This window comes from Halichoeres trimaculatus, unplaced genomic scaffold (genome assembly GCF_033239565.1).
Source record: "Halichoeres trimaculatus isolate MK-OKI-2021-1 unplaced genomic scaffold, fHalTri1.1 fHalTri1_scaffold_2, whole genome shotgun sequence".
Taxonomy (NCBI): domain Eukaryota; kingdom Metazoa; phylum Chordata; class Actinopteri; order Labriformes; family Labridae; genus Halichoeres; species Halichoeres trimaculatus.
This window is the reverse complement of record NW_027437180.1, coordinates 40,066,960-40,087,859: the sequence shown is the minus strand read 5'-3', so window position 1 is coordinate 40,087,859 and position 20,900 is coordinate 40,066,960. Positions and strand designations below refer to the sequence as shown.

At 44.4% G+C, this 20,900-nt stretch overlaps 2 protein-coding genes and 1 pseudogene across 2 annotated transcripts; all 3 read left to right on the top strand.

The window, feature by feature from the left end:
• Positions 1-7,856: 7,856 nt before the first annotated feature.
• LOC141784417 (trace amine-associated receptor 13c-like) lies at positions 7,857-8,852 on the top strand. Its single transcript, XM_074662256.1, has one exon. It carries the CDS (start codon positions 7,857-7,859, stop codon positions 8,850-8,852), a length of 996 nt encoding a protein of 331 aa, XP_074518357.1.
• Positions 8,853-12,452: 3,600 nt separating this feature from the next.
• Positions 12,453-13,448, top strand: LOC141810665 (trace amine-associated receptor 8a-like). The gene has a single exon (XM_074698411.1). It carries the CDS (start codon positions 12,453-12,455, stop codon positions 13,446-13,448), a length of 996 nt encoding a protein of 331 aa, XP_074554512.1.
• Positions 13,449-19,545: 6,097 nt separating this feature from the next.
• LOC141810938 (trace amine-associated receptor 8b-like) lies at positions 19,546-20,541 on the top strand (annotated as a pseudogene).
• The last annotated feature ends 359 nt before the right edge of the window (positions 20,542-20,900 follow it).

Here is a 20,900-nt window from a genome sequence, read left to right as displayed (position 1 = left end):
GAAGCACAGACACTTATGGTTACAAAATGCCATCACAACCAAGATGATTTTGCTTAAATTTTAGCAGAATGGCCCTTTTTTAACACAAGCTCTTATGGTGCGGCCACACCAAACGCGAACTCGCGAATTTATACGCGCGAATCGCCTGTCATTAGCACGGCACTGCGCATGCAGAGTAGAGAGCCCGTTCATTTAAAGACCGAAAGAGCAGCTGAAAAACAATGAGCTGTGGTTTCAAAAGCACGACGAGCATTGATCACAATCAATGCCTGCTTCCTCTCCCTGGTAAACCACCAGCCCTACCTGGCTGTTCCCTGCAATCTCATCCTGGACCCTCCAAACCTCCGACCATCCAAACCCCTGACCCCCAAACCCCGACCCATGTTCCCAGAGGTCTCCCTTGGGGTAATGAAGGGGTCAAGGGAAGAGAGGAGCACAGAGAACTTCCATCTTTTCCCTCGCTCTGGCCCTGCCCCGCTCCTCCCTCCTCTCTATCAGGCTCAAAACTCCACTGAGGAAAACACAGTCGGACTCAGTGATGACCCGAGCAGGCAGATCCAGCTGGGAACGAATGTTTACAGAACTTACCTTCAAAACCTGTCTCCTCAGTGACTTTTAGCCAAGCCTGCTCCTGTTTCCTGCTCTCTGTAGAGTACACAAGTCGTATCGTATAACTCTGGATAATAACACGCCACACAGATTATTTTCTCCTCCATCTTCTGGCAGAGTTGGAGCCGAAGCAGGTGGTGGTTCCCCGCCAACGTCATTAAATCAATGCCGTCATGGGGGAATGTCATCGCTGATTGGCGGCCACGGCACAGCCTTCACGGGAATTTGAGTCAAAAGTTCAATATTTTAAACTCGAGCGAATTCACGTCTGCCGCACAAACGCACAAACACCCAGAACAAGCCGCGCCAAAAGCCCCAAACGCGCCAGCCGAGGCAAATCGGCGTCTAAACGCATCTTTGCATTGACTTTGTATGTAATCGCGCCCCAAATATGCGTTTGGTGTGGAGGTACCATTAAGTCGCGGCCACACCAACACGCAAATTTATTCGCGCGAATGGCCTGTCACGCACCGCGTGAACGCCCGAGTCTCGCTGCTGGACTATTTTGACAAGCTGAGGGTCGAACGTGCGTTAGCACGGTACTGCGCATGCGGAGTAGAGAGTCTGCTCGATTGGCAAAACCTGGCCCGCCCATTCAGTGACTTCACAATCATGGACGAGGTAAGTGTGTCCCCAACTTGTATCTGCTTTGGAGATCCCAGATGTGTCGTTGGGCCAAACGTTGACGTTTTTGGGTTCACCCGTTCCTGCAGAGACGCCTGCAGAGACGCCTGCAGCACGGTGAGTTTCACCACCTTCTGCAGGAACTCCGGCTGGATGATGGCCGCTTTCGGCGGTACTTCAGACTGACCAGGGCTCAGTTCGATGTCCTGTTGGCGAGGGTGCGCGCCAGGGACTCCTATTAGTCACTTGTTTAACGGCTGCAGGAAACCTTTAAATAGATAGATAGATAGATAGATAGATAGATAGATAGATAGATAGATAGATAGATAGATAGATAGATAGATAGATAAACTTTATTCCAGACTCATGGTCCACACTACAGAAACTAAAAAAAAAACACAACACACAAACAATTAAAACAATTAAAACCTCTAAACTTTCAAGAGGCAGTCATACCAGTGCTTCCAAAACACAGATAAGTATCTTACATTGCTATATACAGGGCTGGAACAATACAAAATCACCACATTAACAGAGTCATTCAGACGATTTATGAATTTAAACATCAAATTTCTCAGGACAGCAAGCAAAGCATTAACCTGGCTAGACACAAAAAGGTCACTAGCGCTGGTCCATCTCGGCTTTTTTAGGAGAAGCCCGAGTGCATCATTATATGCCACCATAAGTCTTTTGTAGCTGGCCTTTTTATAGCTCACCCACAGACGTGCCGTGTACAGAGAGGAACAATATGCTCTAAAAAGAGTCAATTTCACTTCTACAGAGCAACAGGAAAATCTTCGCACCAGAATGTTTGCTTGAGCGTATAACAGCCGGCACTGGCGATACATGTCCTCATCATCCGATAGACGATCAGTCATGATGTGTCCGAGGTATTTGACAGTATCACATACTTTTACAGAAGCCCCAGATAATGTAAAAACAGGAAACTTGTCCTCCTTAGTTCTACAAACCATGATGACACTTTTAGCAGGGTTGTGTTGTATATCATGTTGTTCACCATACACAGAACACACATTCAACAACTGCTGGAGTCCGGCTGAGCTAGGGTTTAACACCACCAGGTCATCACATGAGATGATTAATTAAGGCAAGAAACAATTTGACAAACATCCTTCAGTGATGAGATCAATAACAAAAATCCTCTTTTCAAGTTTCACAACAGAATCAGATCCACAACTTTTATCAGTTTGATTTATTTATTTAAAGTTATTTTGTGACTTATTTATGCCTTTAATGAGATAGTGGAGGAGAGTGGATCAGGTAGGAAAGGGGGCAAGAGTGGGGAGTGACATGCATGAAACAGGCCACAGGCTGGACTCAAACTGCTCACCCGTTCCAGGCCGAACCTTATGGGGCGCGACCTAAACTGCAAGGCCATCTCTGCCCTGATCAGTTTTATTTTTCACACATTTCAACACCATATATTTGGGCAGATTTTGAAGCTAAATCTGCCAAACAACTAATAAATCAAGCTGCTGTTGATGTTAAAGAAGAAGTTGTAAAGAAGCCGCTCCTGGAAAAAACAGCCTCAAGTCCAAAAAAGAAACCAACTCAACAACAACAAAAACAGTCTATTCCCCCTTTACTAAGTTTCACTAGTCATTAAAAACAAAAGTATAACATTTTCAAAGCACACAAACACTTGCCGAAGTCAGCAGCCCCTCGGGGAACCTCTGAGAAAACAAACATGATGTCTAAAGGTGCTGTGAAGCAGAGGGACATGTTAGGAATGATGATCACACTTTAACCACAAGTGGATCCCAGTCAGAGGTGTTAATGAAGATGCTTCAACAACAGCATGATGCAACCACACCCCTATGACCGTACATGGTCGAAAACAACGTGTGGCGGTGACCTGACCTGAGGATGGACCAGGTGGTTACTGAAAGACTTTACCGTGGAGGGAAAAAGTCTTTGGATGCCCTTAAAACTTGACTCTATCTTAAAGATTATCTTGAAATATTTGTATAAAAGCTTTTTTTGTGTTTCAAATGGTGTGGCTGCATCAGAAATACACAAGTACAGATGATAAACTTTTTGTTGTTTACAAGAAAAACTTACAAAAATAAATTCTTGAACAGTCAGTTCTCGACATTGTCGGTACCAAAGTCGACAAATAACAGAATGAATTCAAAACTGAACAAGAAGCACATGAACCATCACATCATCAGACATGTTTGGCAGTCACACAGCAGAGCTCTGATCCTGGCTGGCGTGTTCCTCACCAACCTTTCACCCTATTGAGAGGTCGTCTTGTCCCATTCCTCTTGAATTCCTGCTTGAATTCTTCTAAATTCTTTGGTTTATGCTTTGAAACAGACCTTTACGACCTTGCGTCGTTTACGTTGGCATTGCAGTTAACCAATACATTCACTTAGGGGGCAGCCCATAGACCTGGATCCTGTGCTCCTGCTGCCAAGTTCTCCTGGATGTGTGGTGAGGACCATTGTCTTGTTGAAACATCCAGTTTTGACCTGGACAGAACAGGGCATGTGCAGAAGGGAGCATGTAGGTTTGGAGAATGGTTCAGTTCCTGTCAGAGTTCAATGTACCATCACAGACACAGATTATCTCTGTATTTATTTCAACCGCTAACACAAATAGGGTTCGTTTGACATGAACCTCCCAGACGGTAAAAGTCATTACGTACATCTTTTCCACTCCCATAGATGTTGTTCCCGAAACAGGCCATCAGCTCTCTGAAGCCTCAACCTTCCACTAACCTTAATGGGAGCACCACCTATCTTTTTTTTTTTTTTCGCCTTGTGTTTTGAGCGCCTGTGGTGAAACATCAAATGAGTTATTCCGTGGTTTACAAGCTTAACCCACATATCTGCAAGGATGGGTACGCCCGCCGACAGGAGGGGACAAACGGTTGTGTTTACCTGCTGCCTGCTGCCCCAGAGCGGAGGGTCAGACTCAGAGCCAGGCTACCGTGAGAGCGAAGAGAGAGACCATCATGGTAAAGCTAGAGGGGGACCTAATAATAGCGATCCTGCATTTTACACGGGATGTGCGTGGGGCTCCATGATTCCTGGGGAGACCCATTTTGCGCAAGAGGATGCATCCTCCACTGTCTGAAGCAGCAAGGATCCACTCTGTGGACTACAGGCCTGATAATTTCCACTTAGAATACATCTGTTATCATTGTTGTCTGTCAGTTTGCGGTGCAGCCAATGTGCTCATAAACACTTGATCTACACACCTCCTGAATCGTATGCCTGGGCCCAGCCAAGGCCCAGCTGGCCTGCTCAACGGTACCAATTTTTGTTTAGTTTTTTTGTGTTTATGTGGTAAAAAATATCTATTTGTTTGAATAATAGAAAAATGTATTTAGAATGCTGTGTTCATGTCCAGCATGGAAAATCGCCTACTCTTCCACTCCCTCACAGTCACAAGGGTAAGTTTAGGTACCCAAATGTTGAACCTTCTGATTTTACGTGAATCAGTACCCAGTACTTACGACAGAATCTGTCGGTACCTATAAAAGTAGCTAATTCGGTACCCATCCCTACATATCTGTCACTGCACATTAACTTAAAGCAAAATCAGACATTTTCTTCTAAACACCTTTAATAGGTCCTAAATGAAGTCCCTTACAACATATAGAAGCCAGTCCACCATTTAGAGTTTAATTGTGGGGCTAGGCTTCACAAACATATTTTAGAGTTTCTGTGTTCAGGATTTAATGAGCCAGAGAGTGTAAGTGTGTGTTTATGTTATGAATATTGTAAATTTGGGCAATTAAATGCATTTTGTTGAAGGTGCAAATCCTGAGAGGGATTTTACATCATGCATCACACCAATGTAATGTTAGCAAATGTAACTGTATGTAATCACGGCATGATTTTGCCTCGTTCTCTGGGCTGAGTCCATCTGAAAACACAGTGGTAGTCCCATGGTAATATTTTATGCTCACCAATATAGCTATGACAAGGGTTTACATGTAGACTGGGGTTTTACGTTTGTGTGTAATGTAGAACACCGACCGAGGGCCACCAAAAATGAGCGCCGTTAGCGCTTTTCTTTTTCCGTTACATTGGTTGTTTTTATACTGAGAGAAGGGAGCAGCTGGCTCAGACGGAGGCAATGCGTCGTCAGTTGTCATTTTCTGTGCGCATGCAGCATGACACTGTGAGGAAGGAAGTTGAGCACTATCACTGTATGACTCAGCACCAGTTTCTGGCTCTGATGGCTCAAACAGGTAGGGCTGGATCCGTCTGATGAGGCTGCTAGCGCTAGCTTCCATTGTCACTGTAGCTGTCACCATCACAGTTACAGGGAGGCGCCTCTCTCTGCGTGTGGTCGTGGTTTCATCGCTGCCAACTGACACACCCCCAGCGTCGCACAGCAGAGAGAAGTGCTTGTTTTTTCATGATTTTGAGACCTAATTTTATATACTTAACTTTTTTTTTTTAATCTTTCAAATTTGGCTCAGTGGTCAATGACATGTTTCTTTGCTGTGACAAACTAATAACACAAATTTATTTCTGCTTTACACGGACTTTAATCATTTTTGTCAAAGTACTTCCAGACAACATTTGTCTTGACTGACATGTCCCAGGTTTAGTACAACAGTAATAGCATGCGCTTAGAGAGTTGCCATAGCTGCCATAAAACAGTTTTCGCTGAAATCAGTGTGCTAAAGCTGTGGCCTGAGAAGTCCTGAGTTTGAATCCCATTAATAAGTCTCCTACTAGTACCTTTACTTAGAGACAGAACACAGGGTCACACATGTAAAGCTGTGTGTGTTCAAGCTATGTCTCCAAAGGCAGCGCTTGCACAGGTGGGCAAGTCACAAAATGAACTCGAATAATGGGGTGAACAGCGAGTACTCGATTACTCGTACCCATCCTCAGCCTTGTCCATGTTGACAGTAGGTCCTGTACCTGCTGCTTGGCCTGGTCTTCTATGCCCCTTCACATTTGCAGGAAAGAGATGAAGCTAGGACCTGGACTCATCTGACCCCAGAATCTTCTTCCAGTTCTTAGTGGTCCAGTTCTTGTGTGCTTGGGGCAAACTGATCAGGGGCCTCTTAAAAGCCTTGTAGGACCTTAAGCCATGATCTAAAGTGGGCCAAACACAGAGCAGGTTAAACACTGGACCCCAGTTTGGTTTGACCTCTGCTGCTGAAGCTCCTGTGATCTCGTGTGGTGGTTTTCCCTCCACAAACGGATCAGGATGAGGTCATTTCTTGTTGAAGAAATCCTTGGACTCCCAGATCCCAGTTCGTCCTCCAAGCCGTTGGTTGGTCTGTATTTGAGCAGAGTGGATCCAACTGCCTTAGTAGGAATGCATCTGCACTTCCTATTTGGTGGCCACCAACTTCGCAAGAAGTGGACCGAGTCTGGAGTCTGAGCAGCAAGAGCCACTACGCACAGATGGATCAAAGAGTTCAACTCCAGTTGTCTCATTAGACGTGTCAAACCACTCCTGAACCAGAGACCACGTCAGAAGAGTCTGACCTGGGCTAAAGGAGGGAAAGAACTGGACTCTTGCTCAGTGGTCCAAAGTCCTCTTTCAGGTGAAAGGCGGTTTTCACTACATTTGGGACTCAAGGACCCAGAGTCTGGAGGAGTTGAGAGGCCCAGAATCCAAGCTGCTTGAAGTCCAGAGTAAAGTCTTCACAGTCAGGGATGGTTTTGAGTGTCGTGTCATCTGCTTCTGCTGTTGGTCCACTGTGGACTCCAAAGTCCAGACTCAACGCGGACGTTTACCATGAGGTGCCCTTCATGCTTCATCTGCCGACGATCTTCATGGAGTCTTCATTTTCCAGCAGGACTTGGCTCCTGCCGGCAACGCCAAGAGAACCTGTGATTTTTACTTTCATACAAACAACCGGTCATCTGAATTAAAGTGATACACCGGGATGGAACGAGTTGGGTCCGATTACAAGGTTTAGGGCAGAAATTACCCCTTTTTACGACACGAATAGAACTAGAGCCTTATTTAGCGGTGTTTTTGTGTGAAAGTAACGCGCTGAAAATTCTCTAAATAAAGCGTGAATGCAGACCGATATCAGATTTTTTGGTGGGAGTTCGTTTATTTGTGTTTTTGGTCAAGTAAAATATGGCCCCGTCTGAGTGCAGAGGAAACCGGCAGAGGAGCAGGGAGGGGGTGTTTGGTGCGAGCGCTCTGGGCTTCTGCTGCACAAAAACACTGCTGTAGGGGTAATTTCTGCCCTAAACTTTGTGATAGGACCCAACTTGTTCCATCCCGGAGTATCACTTTAAGTATCCCAGGTCTTTTTGTCTGTTTTTGGTTTTTCCTGTTAGCTGATCACACATCAGGGGGTTACTGTTTTGGGGGTCAGGGGCTTGAGCTGTGGGAGCCTCTGACTCAGACTCACAGTTTTAAAGTTTTGCCAGTTTTTGCTTGGCATATCATTGCAATCCACTCACTTCTTTGACCTGGATAAACAGTATGTCAAAGTTTTGGAAGTGTTTCCATAACTTGCTGTCATGTTGCATCATGTCACAGTTTCATCAGACAACAGCAGAGAGGATGCAATGATCAAGGGAGAGGAGAGGAAGGGGCAGTGATGAAGAGGAGGACTCTGGGGTAAGGTGAGCTCTAACATATCTGTAGCACTCAGAGAGGGGATGATGGGTGACCAGCAGGAAGCTGAGCTCTGCTACCCTCAGCTCCTGAACCTCTCCTGCAGCTTCGTGCCTCGTCCTCACACTGAAGCCGTCCTCCTCTGTGCTCTGCTCTCCTTCATCACCGTCCTCACTGTGGTTCTCAACCTGCTGGTCATCATCTCCATCTCTCACTTCAAGCAGCTCCACACCCCCACCAACCTGCTCCTGCTCTCGCTGGCTGTCTCAGACCTCCTGGTGGGGGTGCTGGGGATGCCCTTGTACACGGTGCGCTTCATAGACACCTGCTGGCCGCTGGGAGATTTCTTGTGCGCTCTGTCGCACATCTTCGGCTACACGATCGCCTCGGCCTCTGTGGGGAACATGGTGCTCATATCCATCGATAGACACGTAGCTATCTGTTATCCTCTGCAGTACTCCAACCAGATCACACGCAGCCGGGTGGAGCTGTGTGTGTGTGTGTGCTGGGCCTGCTCTCTGCTCTATAACGGGCTGATCCTGAAGGAGCACCTCACACAGCCTGATAAATATAATTCCTGCTTTGGGGAGTGTGTGGTGGTGACTGACTTTGTGTCTGGGAGCGTGGACCTTGTGGTCACCTTTGTGGGCCCCTGTTTGGTGATTGTGATTCTGTATTTGAGAGTTTTCATAACAGCTGTGTCTCAGGCTCGTGCTATTCAGACTCATGTTCCAGTGACTGCGGTTGGTAGGGCTAAGGTCACTGCGAAGAAGTCAGAGAGAAAGGCAGCGAGGACTCTGGGTGTGGTGATTCTGGTGTTTCTGACAACTTTCTGTCCTTATTACTGCCTGTCTCTAGCAGGATACGATCTTTCTAGCAGTGCTTTGCCCCCAACCTTTGTGGTCTGGTTGCTGTGTTTTAACTCCTGTTTGAACCCTCTCATATACGCTTTGTTCTACCCCTGGTTTAGAAAAGCTATCAAGTACATTGTCACACTGAAGATACTGGAGCAGTGCTCCTCTCTGGCTAACATACTCTAAGTCTCCTAACACGTTTCATTTCTTTTCACATACTGCCTCTAAATGACATGTAATGGATACGTGTGTCGTGGAACTGCAGAGTCATCTACGTCCTCTGTTTTTCACTCTGTGTCACATTAAGTTTGAAGATTTTGTCCTGAAGAAAATCTGAAGACATTCATGTGAAGTCACCTCAGGCTTAAAGGGATGAACTTTTTCGTGTCATTTGACTTTTCATATAAAGCTTTTGTTCAGATCAGACCAGACGTGTCAGACTGACATCAACTTTGACCCTTTTCATCTCAGTCACAGTTGTTTTTGGTTTCAAGTGGCTCAGCACACAAAAATGTCATGCTCTCCTGTTTCAGTTTTCTTTGTATGTTTGCTGCAGGTTTTTGCTGACACTTCAGAGTGGCTGCACTTGATTACAGACAGAAACACAGGTTGGTTCAGCAAATGAAGCATCAGTTCTTTGTCCTGTGTTGAAAATGTATTGTGATGCCTGAGTGAAAGAAAATATGCACCTTTTACAAAATGAATGAATGTACAGAATGAACAAAAGCCTCCTTTCTTTCCAGTCATTTGTGACAAAAGATAACTGACTTCATGTTATTAGAAGATATTTTCCCTCCTTTCTTTCCACATTTTTGAAATGAACAATTACAATTCAGTTTCATTTCAGTACTGCAAAAGAGATTGAACAAATGAATCTGATGGTAATGCTTCAGAAAATTCTTTAAAATGTGTTTTATGGTTTGAATATAGAAAATAAAAGCTAATTTAGCTGGAATCAACCTTTTCTGTTCCCTTTTTAAACATATTCATTAAGCAATGCAGCACGAACATTTTAAAGTGATATGAACGTAAATAATAAGCATGATGAATACACTGTGTATGACTTTTAAGAAGAATAATATTAATCAGTGTTTGAGTATTATGAGGTGTCTGACACATTTCCGTAATGAACCCAAAGCAAAAGAGATATGAAATGACTGATGTTGATCATGTTTGTTTGATGTGCTTTTTTGCATTGTGGCTTGTTTTTATGAGTCTAAAGGCTCTAAGGGCTTTGGATAAAGAAAATAAAAATGAAAATGGTTTAAATTCTGACTGAGAGTACAGTTTCCTCATCGTGTCAGCTCTCACAGGTGCAGAGCTCTTTTTCTCCTGTGGTCATTGTTTCCTTAAGAAACTGCATTAAATGTTCGCTTTCGAGTGAAGCTTTGCTTCATGCATCAATACATAAATATTGTCTCCTATTTTAATATTTAGCAGACCTGTTCAGGTTCTTATAACTCAGGCTGTCTCCTGCAGATGTCTTGTGAACAAACTAAGGTTACTTCACATTGACGCACAATCTCCTTAATTTGGGTCATTCTATGAAATATCATATCAACAGTTTGGTTAATGTAAACATTTGATTACAATTTACCCATGTAAATATTTTTATAGACTTAGGACATAAATTCCCAGCCAAACAGAAGGATAAAAAAGTGTGGCTAATAGGAAAATTGTATTCATTCACAGGACATAAATTTAAAATATAATGAAAGTAAGTAAAAAAAACATTTATTTTAATGTTCATAGAATGTAAGAAGTGTTATTAATGTCATTTATTTTATTACATTATATTATATTATGTTATATGATATGATATATGATATGTTATATATAGGCATTAAATATATAGGCTGAGACAAAGATTATATATATATATATATATATATATATATATATATATATATATATATATATATATATAAATATAAAGGGCATCATATGACAACACTCACAACTACCAAGGCATGCATTACACGACTGCTGAGGAAGCTACTGGAAAAATTAATCGAGGGTGTGTGTATCCCTCTTTCTCTGTCAACACCCCCCCCCCTCCCCCTTCTCTCTATACTTCTCTCTCCCACTCTCTCTCCTCTATCTGTCTCTCTCCAAACGCAACACACTCTCCTCAGATGTCTGTCTAACATGAGTCTGGTTCTGGTTCTCTCTCCCCCTCTAGTTCTTGTGTGCTTGGGGCTAACTGATCAGGGGCCTCTTAAAAGCCTTGTAGGACCTTAAGCCATGATCTAAAGTGGGCCAAACACAGAGCAGGTTAAACACTGGACCCCAGTTTGGTTTGACCTCTGCTGCTGAAGCTCCTGTGATCTCGTGTGGTGGTTTTCCCTCCACAAACGGATCAGGATGAGGTCATTTCTTGTTGAAGAAATCCTTGGACTCCCAGATCCCAGTTCGTCCTCCAAGCCGTTGGTTGGTCTGTATTTGAGCAGAGTGGATCCAACTGCCTTAGTAGGAATGCATCTGCACTTCCTATTTGGTGGCCACCAACTTCGCAAGAAGTGGACCGAGTCTGGAGTCTGAGCAGCAAGAGCCACTACGCACAGATGGATCAAAGAGTTCAACTCCAGTTGTCTCATTAGACGTGTCAAACCACTCCTGAACCAGAGACCACGTCAGAAGAGTCTGACCTGGGCTAAAGGAGGGAAAGAACTGGACTCTTGCTCAGTGGTCCAAAGTCCTCTTTCAGGTGAAAGGCGGTTTTCACTACATTTGGGACTCAAGGACCCAGAGTCTGGAGGAGTTGAGAGGCCCAGAATCCAAGCTGCTTGAAGTCCAGAGTAAAGTCTTCACAGTCAGTGATGGTTTTGAGTGTCATGTCATCTGCTGCTGCTGTTGGTCCACTGTGGACTCCAAAGTCCAGACTCAACGCAGGCGTTTACCATGAGGTGCACGTCATGCTTCATCTGCCGACGATCTTCATGGAGTCTTCATTTTCCAGCAGGACTTGGCTCCTGCCGGCAACGCCAAGAGAACCTGTGAGTTTTACTTTCATACAAACAACCGGTCATCTGAATTAAAGTGATACACCGGGATGGAACGAGTTGGGTCCGATTACAAGGTTTAGGGCAGAAATTACCCCTTTTTACGACACGAATAGAACTAGAGCCTTATTTAGCGGTGTTTTTGTGTGAAAGTAACGCGCTGAAAATTCTCTAAATAAAGCGTGAATGCAGACTGATATCAGATTTTTTCGGTGGGAGTCCGTTTATTTGTGTTTTTGGTCAAGTAGTAAAAGGCCTCGTCTGAGTGCAGAGGAAATCGGCTGACGAGCAGGGAGGGGGTGTTTGGTGTGAGCGCTCTGGGCTTCTGCTGCACAAAAACACTGCTGTAGGGGTAATTTCTGCCCTAAACCTTGTGATAGGACCCAACTTGTTCCATCCCGGAGTATCACTTTAAGTATCCCAGGTCTTTTTGTCTGTTTTTGGTTTTTCCTGTTAGCTGATCACACATCAGGGGGTTACTGTTTTGGGGGTCAGGGGCTTGAGCTGTGGGAGCCTCTGACTCAGACTCACAGTTTTAAAGTTTTGCCAGTTTTTGCTTGGCATATCATTGCAATCCACTCACTTCTTTGACCTGGATAAACAGTATGTCAAGGTTTTGGAAGTGTTTCCATAACTTGCTGTCATGTTGCATCATGTCACAGTTTCATCAGACAACAGCAGAGAGGATGCAATAATCAAGGGAGAGGAGAGGAAGGGGCAGTGATGAAGAGGAGGACTCTGGGGTAAGGTGAGCTCTAACATATCTGTAGCACTCAGAGAGGGGATGATGGGTGACCAGCAGGAAGCTGAGCTCTGCTACCCTCAGCTCCTGAACCTCTCCTGCAGCTTCGTGCCTCGTCCTCACACTGAAGCCGTCCTCCTCTACGCTCTGCTCTCCTTCATCGCCGTCCTCACTGTGGTTCTCAACCTGCTGGTCATCATCTCCATCTCTCACTTCAAGCAGCTCCACACCCCCACCAACCTGCTCCTGCTCTCGCTGGCTGTCTCAGACCTCCTGGTGGGGCTGCTGGGGATGCCCTTGTACACGGTGCGCTTCATAGAAACCTGCTGGCTGCTGGGAGATTTCTTGTGCGCTCTGTCGCACATCTTCGGCTACACGATCACCTCGGCCTCTGTGGGGAACATGGTGCTCATATCCATCGATAGACACGTAGCTATCTGTTATCCTCTGCAGTACTCCAACCAGATCACACGCAGCCGGGTGGAGCTGTGTGTGTGTTTGTGCTGGGCCTGCTCTCTGCTCTATAACGGGCTGATCCTGAAGGAGCACCTCACACAGCCTGATAAATATAACTCCTGCTTTGGGGAGTGTGTGGTGGTGATTGACTTTGTGTCTGGGAGCGTGGACCTTGTGGTCACCTTTGTGGGCCCCTGTTTGGTGATTGTGATTCTGTATTCCAGAGTTTTCATAACAGCTGTGTCTCAGGCTCGTGCTATTCGGACGCATGTTCAAGTGACAGCAGTTGTTAGGGCTAAGGTCACTGTGAAAAAGTCAGAGAGAAAGGCAGCGAGGACTCTGGGTGTGGTGATTCTGGTGTTTCTGGTGGTTTTCTGTCCTTATTACTGCCTGTCTCTAGCAGGATACGATCTTTCTAGCAGTGCTTTGCCCCCAACCTTTGTGACCTTGTTGCTGTGTTTTAACTCCTGTTTGAACCCTCTCATATACGCTTTGTTCTACCCCTGGTTTAGAAAAGCTATCAAGTACATTGTCACACTGAAGATACTGGAGCAGTGCTCCTCTCTGGCTAACATACTCTAAGTCTCCTAACACGTTTCATTTCTTTTCACATACTGCCTCTAAATGACATGTAATGGATACGTGTGTCGTGGAACTGCAGAGTCATCTACGTCCTCTGTTTTTCACTCTGTGTCACATTAAGTTTGAAGATTTTGTCCTGAAGAAAATCTGAAGACATTCATGTGAAGTCACCTCAGGCTTAAAGGGATGAACTTTTTCGTGTCATTTGACTTTTCATATAAAGCTTTTGTTCAGATCAGACCAGACGTGTCAGACTGACATCAACTTTGACCCTTTTCATCTCAGTCACAGTTGTTTTTGGTTTCAAGTGGCTCAGCACACAAAAATGTCATGCTCTCCTGTTTCAGTTTTCTTTGTATGTTTGCTGCAGGTTTTTGCTGACACTTCAGAGTGGCTGCACTTGATTACAGACAGAAACACAGGTTGGTTCAGCAAATGAAGCATCAGTTCTTTGTCCTGTGTTGAAAATGTATTGTGATGCCTGAGTGAAAGAAAATATGCACCTTTTACAAAAAGAATGAATGTACAGAATGAACAAAAGCCTCCTTTCTTTCCAGTCATTTGTGATAAAAGATAACTGACTTCATGTTACTACAAGATATTTTCCCTCCTTTCTTTCCACATTTTTGAAATGAACAATTACAATTCAGTTTCATTTCAGTACTGCAAAAGAGATTGAACAAATGAATCTGATGGTAATGCTTCAGAGAATTCTTCAAAATGTGTTTTATGGTTTGAATATAGAAAATAAAAGCTAATTTAGCTGGAAACAACCTTTTCTGTTCCCTTTTTAAACATATTCATTAAGCAATGCAGCACGGACATTTTAAAGTGATATGAACGTAAATAATAAGCATGATGAATACACTGTGTATGACTTTTAAGAAGAATAATATTAATCAGTGTTTGAGTATTATGAGGTGTCTGACACATTTCCGTAATGAACCCAAAGCAAAAGAGATATGAAATGACTGATGTTGATCATGTTTGTTTGATGTGCTTTTTTGCATTGTGGCTTGTTTTTATGAGTCTAAAGGCTCTAAGGGCTTTGGATAAAGAAAATAAAAATGAGAATGGTTTAAATTCTGACTGAGAGTACAGTTTCCTCATCGTGTCAGCTCTCACAGGTGCAGAGCTCTTTTTCTCCTGTGGTCATTGTTTCCTTAAGAAACTGCATTAAATGTTCGCTTTCGAGTGAAGCTTTGCTTCATGCATCAATACATAAGTATTGTCTCCTATTTTAATATTTAGCAGACCTGTTCAGGTTCTTATAACTCAGGCTGTCTCCTGCAGATGTCTTGTGAACAAACTAAGGTTACTTCACATTGACGCACAATCTCCTTAATTTGGGTCATTTTATGAAATATCATATCAACAGTTTGGTTAATGTAAACATTTGATTACAATTTACCCATGTAAATATTCTTATAGACTTAGGACATAAATTCCCAGCCAAACAGAAGGATAAAAAAGTGTGGCTAATAGGAAAATTGTATTCATTCACAGGACATAAATTTAAAATATAATGAAAGTAAGTAAAAAAACATTTATTTTAATGTTCATAGAATGTAAGAAGTGTTATTAATGTCATTTATTTTATTACATTATATTATATTATGTTATATGATATGATATATGATATGTTATATATAGGCATTAAATATATAGGCCGAGACAAAGATTATATATATATATATATATATATATATATATATATATATATATATATATATATATATATATATATATATATATATATATAAATATAAAGGGCATCATATGACGACACTCACAACAACCAAGGCATGCATTACACGACTGCTGAGGAAGCTACTGGAAAAATTAATCGAGGGTGTGTGTATCCCTCTTTCTCTGTCAACACCCCCCCCCCCCCCCCCCCCCTTCTCTCTATACTTCTCTCTCCCACTCTCTCTCCTCTATCTGTCTCTCTCCAACCGCAACACACTCTCCTCAGATGTCTAACATGAGTCTGGTTCTGGTTCTCTCTCTCCCTTTCTGTGTGTGTGTGCGCGTGTGTGTATCCCTCTCTCTCTGTCACCCCCCCCTATACTTCTCTCTCTCTCCTCTATCTGTCTCTCTCTAACTCCATCCCAGTCTCCTCAGTAGGGCTGGATAATTAATCGGATTTTAATTGTGATTTCAATTTTGCCATCTGACAATCATAAAAACAATATAATCGAAGAAAGACAATTAATATGCCACACAGTGTAGATGTATGCAAGTTCCTGTGCTTCATAGCTCTTCTGTGTTCCATGTGCAGCCACAGCGAGTGTGTGTGACTTATGTGTATCAATAATACTGTGTGTGCCACTTGCTGGTTCTTTAAAGTTTTGTTTAAATCAGTACTGAAGTTTTTGAATAAAGGAATAATTGTGTATACTAATCATGATTTCAATATCACTTAAAATAATCAAGATTCTTATTTTTACCATAATCGCTCAGCCCTACTCCTCAGATGTCTGTCTAACATGAGTCTGGTTCTGTCCGAGGTTTCTGCCTGTTAAAGGGAAGTTGTTCCTCTCCATTGTAACTTGCTAAATGCTGCAGAGCTCTGTCCTCATGGTGGATTAAGATGAGATCAGACTCCTTATCTTGTCTTGATGTTGGGTTTCTGCAAATAAAATATTATTAACAATTACGGATCTAGACCTGTGAATGTTTTTGTAAAGTGTCTTGAGATAACGTTTGTTATGATTTGGAGCTATACAAATAAAGATTGATTGATCAAAGGTGGATTGATTGAAATGAAGCCAAGCAAGGCCAGGAGCATTTCCACCACCAAAGCTAAGGTATCGGAACAGCACATCTACATCGGTAAATAGGGCTGGGTATTGCTAAGAACTTCATGATTCGATTTGATTCGATTCTTTAGGTTGCGATCAGATTCGACTCAATTCGATTCGATTCGATTTTGATTTGATATTGATTTAAACGCTTCAATTATCAATTTCCATGTGAACACATGTGGTATGCCACCTCACGTTTTGGAGCAATAGAACAACCCAAACGTCAGACTTTAAAGCCAAGAGATCTGGCTTCATGCTGCTGCTTTGGCTGACTTTTATTGTTGTTTGGTCTCTCGTGGCCCTCATCCTTGCAACACCAATAACACGCACAGTCCGCCTCACTTGCCAGGAGATTAATCGATTCAAAGGATTTGCTGAATCAATATTGAATTGGACGAGGAAATTCTTTGATGCATCGATTCATCAATATTTTTACTCACCCCTATTGGTAAGGAACCCATACCAACACTTACAGAAACACCAGTCAAGTGTCTTGGACACTAGTACAATGCCACCCTCAAAGTGACAGAACAGGTGGACCAGCTTAGGAAAGTCATTGTCAACAGCCTTGAGAGCGTCAACAAGTCCTTGCTCCTGGCAGGGAGCGGCTTCTGCCGAGGCTTGTGTAGCCTTAAATAGTCTAGGAGGTACTGATTTCAGAGGTTAATAAACTGGAGAGGTTGGTTAGCTCATTTGCCAAAAAGGTAATGGGTCTCCCCAGGTGCTTCAGCAGCAAAGGTTTGTATGGAAGAGGCATTCTGGAGCCTCCAGTGTACGGTCTAGTAGAAGAGTTCAAGTACACCAACAAAATGCATTGACCCTTGCACTGCCCAAACATTTCCCTGGTGACAGGAAGAAAATGGACCCCAGTAGCAGCTACTCAGCAGGCAGAATTGGCTCTTGTACATTGGGACATTGCTGGCAACAGGGGAGAGGACTTGGCCTTGGAGACAGCAGACCATCCTGGCACAAGATAATTCGGTCTTAGCACTGAGGTCTGGTCGTCATGGAGGTGCACCACTAAGAGCAGGTAACAAAATGTGTGAAGGCCGTCTTGCAGGTGAAACAAGAGCAGTGAATGAGATGGGAGGGAGCTGGGAAGAGAGTTAAAAGAGTTGTGGGGTATGGAAGCATTTTAGATCACCTTCATCCTTCGAGCTACATACAATCAACCAGTAGTACGAAGGAGACCCTACGTGCCCTCACTGCCCACCTCTGGCAAACATGAAGCGTATTAGCCACAACGAACCCCAGACATCTTCCTCTTGCTCTGGTCTGGATCAGTTTTGCACCGTCTTCATCATTGCCTTCGAAGGATGCAAAGAAGGAGGCCATACCTGAGGCAAGAGCCTTAGGTACCACAAGCTGGCAGCTGATGCTGCTGCGGTTTGCCCAGTGGAAATCAGCTGCAGAGGCTTTGAGGGCAGATCAACAGGCTGCTGAAGGACTTGGGAATTTACGGCCAAGCCTAATGGCAAGTCCTCTCAGGTGCAGCTGGACAGACTAGTTGGTGGCTCTGGGCAAAGAGGAGGGACACTTCCTGGGCCCCAAATAACATCACAGGCCTAGGATACCCTACAAGACCAAACACACAGCAGGGAGGTAGGCCTCCACCTCCAAAACCCCAGACCCCACCACTCAAGCCCCACACCCACATGTGGGGCAAAGGGCAGAGGGGGCACATCTAGGATGCCAGATGTCTCTGATGAGCCCTCTGGTCATGTTAGGGACTAGTCCTCCTGGTAACCCCAGCGAAGCTCTTGGCCCCCTACCTCACAGTCCACTTACATCTAGAGCTGGGGGTGGTGGGATAGCCCCTGGTCACGGCAAGGTGGCTAGCTGGTGCCAGGGGGGCCCTTGACCCCACCCCACACATGGCACCACAGTTCCCTCTGCTTATACCCCCCACTCATATTTTAGGTGCTGATCCACCTTTGGCAGCAATTACAGCCTCAAGTCTTTCTGAATGATACCACAAGCTTTGCACACCTATCTTTGGGCAGTTTGGTCCATTCCTCTTTGCAGCACTTCACAAGCTCCATCAGATTGGATGAAGAGCATCGGTGCACACCCTGAAGCCCCTCCTTTGATATCTTGTCTATGTGCTTAGGGTTGTTGTCTCACTAAGGGATGAACCGTTGCATCAGTCTGAGGTCCAAAGCGCTCTGAAGCAGGGTTACATCCAGGGTGTCTCTGTACTTTGCTGCATTCATCTTTCCCTCAATCCTGACTCGTCTCCCAGTTCCTACTGCTGCAAAACATCCCCACAGCATGATGTTGCCCCACTATGCTTCAATGTGGGGATGGGGGTCCAGGTGATGAGCGATGCCTGGTTTCCTCCCAACAGGATGCCTGGCATTCACGCCAGAGAGTTCAATCTTTGTCTCAGAGCAGAAAATTTTCTTTCTCTTAGTCTGGGAGTCCTTCAAGGGCCTTTTAGCAAACTCCAGGCGGGCTGCGCTGTGTATTTTACTAAGGAGTGGCTTCCGTCTGCTCACTCTATCATCCAGGCCTGATTGGTGGATTACTGCAGAGATGGTCGTCCTTCTGGAAGTTTCTCTTCTCTCCACAGAGGACAGCTAGAGCTTTGACAGAGTGACCATTAGGTTCTTGGTTATGTCCCAGACTACGACCCTTCTCCTCAATTACTCAGTTTAGACAGGGAGCCAGCTCTAGGAAGAGTCCTGGTGGTTCAGAACGTCTTCCATTTACGATGATGGAGGCCACTTGGCTCAATGGGACCTACAAAGCAGCAGAAATGTTTCTGGACCCTTCCCCAGAATTGTGCCTGGAGACAACCCTGTCTCGGAGGTGCGATGTCTTAGTTGTTTTTTCATTTTAAATAAATCTGTGAAATTTAAAAAAAAACTAAAAATTAATATGGGGTGTTGGGTTTAAATTTTTGATAAAAAATGATTTATTTCCTTTTGGAATGAGGCTGTAACATAAAATGCAGAAAAAGTGAACCTCTGTGAATACTTCCCTGACGCTCTGTGTTTTTGGTTTCAAGAGCTGAAATGTTTGGGAGGCATTTAGGATTAGATAAACAGTGCGTCAAAGTTCTGAGAAAAGTTAGCACGAAACTATCGTGTTGCATCATGTCACACTTTCATTAAACAAACAACAAGAGGAGGGGGGCGCAATAATCGAGGGGACAGTAAAGGGAAGAGGAGGAAATAAGAAGTGAGGAGTCATGAATTATAAGCTTATTGGCCCTGAGCAGGCAGTGATGAAGAGGAGGACTCTGGGGTAAGGTGAGCTCTAACATATCAGTAGCACTCAGAGAGGGGATGATGGGTGACCAGCAGGAAGCTGAGCTCTGCTACCCTCAGCTCCTGAACCTCTCCTGCAGCTTCGTGCCGCGTCCTCACACTGAAGCCGTCCTCCTCTACGCTCTGCTCTCCTTCATCGCCGTCCTCACTGTGGTTCTCAACCTGCTGGTCATCATCTCCATCTCTCACTTCAAGCAGCTCCACACCCCCACCAACCTGCTCCTGCTCTCGCTGGCTGTCTCAGACCTCCTGGTGGGGCTGCTGGTGATGCCCGTGGAGACGGTGCGCTTAATAGAAACCTGCTGGCTGCTGGGAGATCTCATGTGCGCTCTATCGTATATCATCGGCTTCACTCTCACCTCAGCCTCTGTGGGGAACATGGTGCTCATATCCATCGATAGATACGTAGCTATCTGTTATCCTCTGCAGTACTCCAACCAGATCACACGCAGCCGGGTGGAGCTGTGTGTGTGTGTGTGCTGGGCCTGCTCTCTGCTCTATAGCGGGCTGATCCTGAAGGAGCACCTCACACAGCCTGACAAACATAATTCCTGCTTTGGGGAGTGTGTGGTGGTGATTGACTTTGTGTCTGGGAGCGTGGACCTTGTGGTCACCTTTGTGGGCCCCTGTTTGGTGATTGTGATTCTGTATTTGAGAGTTTTCATAACAGCTGTGTCTCAGGCTCGTGTGATTCACACTCATGTTCGAGTGACTGCGGTTGGTAGGGCTAAGGTCACTGCGAAGAAGTCAGAGAGAAAGGCAGCGAGGACTCTGGGTGTGGTGATTCTGGTGTTTCTGACAACTTTCTGTCCTTATTACTACCCGTCTCTAGCCGGACAGGACATTTCGAACAGCGCTTAGTCCTGGGCCTTCGTGTCCTGGTTGCTGTATTTTAACTCCTGTTTGAACCCTCTCATATACGCTTTGTTCTACCCCTGGTTTAGAAAAGCTATCAAGTCTATCGTCACTCTGAAGATACTGGAGCAGTGCTCCTCTCTGGCTAACATACTCTAAGTCTCCTAACATGACTCATTACTTTTACTGATTCTATCCCCAAAAACTGAATTCATTTGTGTAACATCATTTCAGGGTTATTGAATGAACTTCTTCTTGTGATGTGACTTTTTTGGATAAATCTGTTTTGAGGATTGTATCGAGCATGTCAGACTAATACAAAGAAGACCTACTTTGTTTCTGTGTCTGTTTTTGGATGCTCATCTGGGAACTACACGCCTTCCTATTTAAGTGTCATTTTTGCAGGCATGTTTTCTGCAGGTTTTTTGATTTAACTAAAGGATTGTTGCACTTTAAGAAGCATTCATGGGACGTTAAGAGACAAAAACACAAATTAGTTTTAAAAAATTAAGGCTCAA